This window comes from Limulus polyphemus, unplaced genomic scaffold (genome assembly GCF_000517525.1).
Source record: "Limulus polyphemus unplaced genomic scaffold, Limulus_polyphemus-2.1.2 Scaffold1569, whole genome shotgun sequence".
NCBI lineage: Eukaryota > Metazoa > Arthropoda > Merostomata > Xiphosura > Limulidae > Limulus > Limulus polyphemus.
Genome location: NW_013667179.1, coordinates 144,886 through 149,717, shown reverse-complemented (window position 1 = coordinate 149,717; position 4,832 = coordinate 144,886). Strand labels below are relative to the sequence as shown.

The 4,832-nt window shown below is 32.9% G+C and overlaps 1 protein-coding gene across 1 annotated transcript in view; it reads right to left on the bottom strand.

Annotated features, from left to right (window-relative positions):
• Nucleotides 1–4,832, bottom strand: part of LOC106464143 (hydroperoxide isomerase ALOXE3-like) — a 52,978-nt gene that overhangs the window by 15,718 nt on the left and 32,428 nt on the right. Inside the window, exons 9-10 of the mRNA XM_022391823.1 lie at nt 3,697–3,814; nt 2,849–2,941 (exon numbers count right to left, since the gene is read on the bottom strand). Coding sequence (XP_022247531.1) covers nt 2,849–2,941; nt 3,697–3,814 — 211 coding nt within the window. The remainder of the gene's footprint in view (nt 1–2,848; nt 2,942–3,696; nt 3,815–4,832) is intronic.

Sequence of the window (4,832 nt, the reverse complement as noted above, 5' to 3'; positions counted from 1 at the left end):
ATCGCTGCAGTTTCTCGGAAAGAATTTATTCCGGAAATTAACAAACGAACAGAGACGTAACAATACTAACACCAATCGAAATTCCATAAACAGAAAAAAAATGAATGAATAAAGTTTAAAACGAAAGAAAATGATAATGGTCTGCGAGTTACTTTTCCTTAAGGTCTTGGAATGAAAAACAAACGAAACCAAGTGAAGAATATTTAAACATATCTTGCTGCAAGATCCTTGAAACAAACATACAAAACTATTGAAGGTTGTTTAAAACAAAACTTTCAGAAAATATATACGGATGAAAATCTAAATACGGGATCAAAAATAACACTTTAGGAAAGCTTTAATTTTACAAAATGGCCTATATCTTCTCTCACTTTAGGAAAGCTTTAAAATAATACAAAATGGCCTAATTCTTCTCTCACTGTTAGGAAAGCTTTAAATATTACAAAATAGCCTAATTCCTAAGAGAAGAATTAGGCCATTTTGTAATATTTAAAGCTTTCCTACAGTGAGAGAAGAATTAGGCCATTTTGTAATATTTAAAGCTTTCCTAAAGTGAGAGAAGAATTAGGCCATTTTGTAATATTTCAAGCTTTCCCAAAGTGAGAGAACAATTAGGCCATTTTGTATTATTTTAAAGCTTTCCCACAGTGAGAGAAGAATTAGGCCATTTTGTAATGTCTAAAGTCAGAGAGGAATAGATAGCCTTCACGGTCGTTACAAGAATAATTTATTGTGCACTTGTTATTAACGATCAACAAAATCTAAATGTAAAGGTACGTTTTCTCCAATACAACGATGTTTTATTGATAACTTGGAAGAATTTTAGCAATCATTCTGTTTATAATCTGTGTAATAATGACCAATCAAGAGCCTGTTTCTTAGTTAAGTAACATATTTGAGATAAGGGTAATTTACGTCATGTTTTTGATAGACTAAATCATCATTACAGAAACCTTTCCTATCTCTCAAAACAACCGAAGGCTGTAAATCCTGCCAAAAATAACAGATGGGGTCCTGTAACGAAGTCATTACAGCGTGGAGGTTTATTTTTGACCTAACCATATCATAAAAAAATCATAATTGACAAAAACATATCTTTTTTTTTTGACGGTTTCTTGTTTGGTATATAAAATAAATCGTACTTGTTATCTGTAGAATGCTTGGAAAATAGCTTAGAATATGTTGTTGTTTTTCCAAATCTTCCATTTTAATGTGAGTTCAGTGCCTGTTTACGAGTCACGTCATTATTTGAGCCTCGATATTATATTTTAAGGTAATATATTGTGTATGCAGAGCTGCAAGAATATATTCTCTTACATCTATTATTCGAAAAAAATCAAGCCAATCAGACACTTTTCAGAGTTGACTGTGTTAATTTCTCTAGCACAAGGAGAAAATATTAACTTCAAGCAACTGTACTGGAATTAATTTCAGTAGCTAAAAGCGAAAACTAGAAATATTATTGCAAGGTTAGAATAAAACAGCAAATCAGTGTCGCAGCCATCAGCATTCTTGGTTTTAATATAGTTCGCGTTTATTTTGAACGCGACGTTATGGAAACCGTTGCTAGGTGGCTGAGGTTCGCAATTAAGAGAGATTAACAGGCCAGTGTCTTATTACACGCCTCATATCACTTCAAGGTCTTGGTAATATATAGAATGGAAAAAAATTCGCAAATGCATTAGTGTGATAAAAAACTGACACAAGACTTGAGAATAACCAGAAGTGTTTGTTCCTGATTCAAACTTATTGTCGAATCTATTGAAGTCAACAATTGTACAACTTTGAAAGTGTATTAGTCCGCCCAAGAAATTAGACTTGAGAAGACTTCCAGATATGAAACTGCCTCTAGGGCACTAAGAGCGTAAATAAACTGAAATATTAAAATCATTATTATTTTTTTCTTGCGTTAAGCCAAATAAAACAAAAGTTATACAGGAATATAAATGATGAATGTAATATTCGTTGTGTAAATGTGTTCCTTTTTTGTTTTTTCGTATTCCTCGAATGGTTAAATTTGGATGCTATCCTAATAGCATTTAAGAATAAGGAATACCGAAAGGCTTTTAGCTAAACTGAACTCTTTTTTAACTTATGCGCAAAGGCGTTTGGTAATCAATTAAATTAATTATTGTTTAAAAAAATGCTTTAGAACCGAAGAAATTAACACGACAAATAAACAAAAATAAACAAGATATTTTTCTTAGTATTAAGGACACTAGTTCACGAAAATAAAATAAACAGTGATACAATGTTTGTTTGTTTGTAATTGAGCACAAAGCTACACAATGGGCTATCTCTGCTCTGCCTACCACGGGTATCGAAACCCGGATTCTAGCGTTGTAAGTCCACACAGACATACAGCTGTGCCACTGGGGGGAGTTGGGGGGGGCGTGATACAATGTTCCACGAAATAGGAGTAATCCAACATTGTGATCCATTTGTAAAGTTTTGTAAGTGTTCTTTCTGCGATTCCCCTGAGATACCTTATATGAGGGGGTCTATCCATGTAATAGAGATGTATTCAAGTTGAACTGAAAAAAATACGTGGCACTTTTGTTTTAGACAGAAATGACTTTTTTTAATCCAATGGTCTATTGTTGCTTTTGTATTTATCCAGCCTCCATTGTTTCTTAGACTTTTAAACAAATTCTGAATATCTCGCGCATTGAATAAGTAATAACAACCTTTGCGATTAACTCTCCAAACTGTTAGCCCCCCAATGGCACAGCGGTATGTCTGCGGACTTACAACGCTAGAAATCGGGTTTCGATACCCGTGATGCGCAGAGCACAGATAGCACATTGTGTAGCTTTATGCTTAATTACAAACTATTAAAGTGACTTACCCTCTTCTCATGATCTCAAACATGCCCTTACACCCAATGGTCATAGTTTTGTCCACCCAACCTCCTGGAGCCACCAAGAATTTCAGCCCACGTCTATAGAAATGCATACATACAAGAAAAAAAAAGTTAACGAGTTACTTTAGGCATAATGAATGGCAATTTTAAATATTGATATTTGTATTAGCTAAGCCTAACAGAAACAACGTACTTAAGCAACTATCGGCAATGAATAAATAAATAATGATAATAATAATAAAGCTTTAAAAATTTCCAGTTAGAATTTTTTTTTCTACTTTCTACATTTCCGTATCATTAATCGTTCACAAATTTTTTGATTTTCTGTCTCGCCATAATTCGGAACGATCTTACCGTATGAATGAATACTCAGACGACAATTTGTTTGTGGTTAAAGACAAAGTTATACAATGGGCTATCTGCTATGTCCACCACGGGTATCAAAACCCTGTTTTTTTAGCATTATTAGCCCATATACGTTTCGTTGAGCCACTATGGGCAGAAATGACAAAGCAAAAATTTTCAATATAAGAAATAAAATACAACATTTCTCGGTGTGTTTAGATGAATTGGTTTTATCAAAGTTTTCAATCCGAAGCTCTCTGTAAGCGGCATTTAAATCCAGAAAGAAAATAACTGGGGTTTCTTACTTAATTACCAATTACTTCCAAATTACGCTACCATGTTTAGAAAGATACTTACAAACAAGAGAAATGGTACTATCTTCAAAAAAGATGTAAGGGATGTAATAAAAAACGGTAATATTTTGGTGTAGGAAGACATCTTGATTTCAATCCTGATTTTCGCAAAAACAAAAACAAAAAGAGACTTACGCGTTAATGGCCATCAGAAACCTAAAGTGGGGAGCCAGGAGTCGGAACAGGGGGTGAGATGGTGACAAGTTTCGTTGAGTACAAAGAGCCACTCCTTCCATCAGTAGATGGGTAAACCCTTAATTAACAGCGTGAAGAAAGCGATAATGTTTATAATAAATGAAACATTTAACCGTAGTTTATATCTGATTACAAAACAAATGGACGTATTAGTCGAAAAAGTCTGAGAATAAAATGAAAATAAAAACATTTTATCGTTCAATTGATTTGGTTTTGATGATAAAATAAGATTATCAACGTCTCAATATAATAGATTCTACATAAAACACACGAGGAATTTTGAAAGCCTAAATTTAGGACAAAATCTGTAATTTCTCTGTATTAGATACTGTTCGTTAAACCAAAAAAAAAAAAAACGCGTTATTCTCTTCGTTAACAAAAAAAAAAAAACGCGTTATTCTCTTCGTTAACAAAAAACGCGTTATTTTATGTGTTCTTAATAATGATTTCGAAGACTGTTCTTCTGTATTCAGGAATTTTGAGTAAAATATTACACAGACTTTCAAATTTCTATTACGTTATTTCAATACACAAAACCCACAACTCAGGTATTAATATAACAATTTATATCTGTATTCTAAGACTCACAACGTAGGTAAATTGATATGTAGAAATATACACGGACTATTTTCTTTGAAGTATCCTTATTTGAAGTATGCATAATTTATTTTTCTAAAAAACACCTATAATAATATTCTCCTTATTTTTATCATATCTAAGTAATAGTTGTATGTTAAATATTGTTAAGCAACAGTGTATATAAGATATTTATTCTGTAATACAGTTATAAAGACCGGGTTTTTAATTATTCAATTCATGTAAAAGCTTAAATCTTTTATAGTTAATTCTATATTCGTCATAAGTTCCATATCGTTCATAACTTTAATACCAGATGTCAGTTATTGTTACGATTGTTGCTTGGACATGTGTTTTAAAGAAGTGTTCCACAGATTAACGAGTTTTTATTGCTCAGTACATTGTTGCCTGATGAAGGCTCCAGTAAGGGGTCCGGCATGACCAGGTGGTTAGGACAGTCGATTCGCAATCTGAGGGTCGCGGGTTCGAATCCCCGTCAC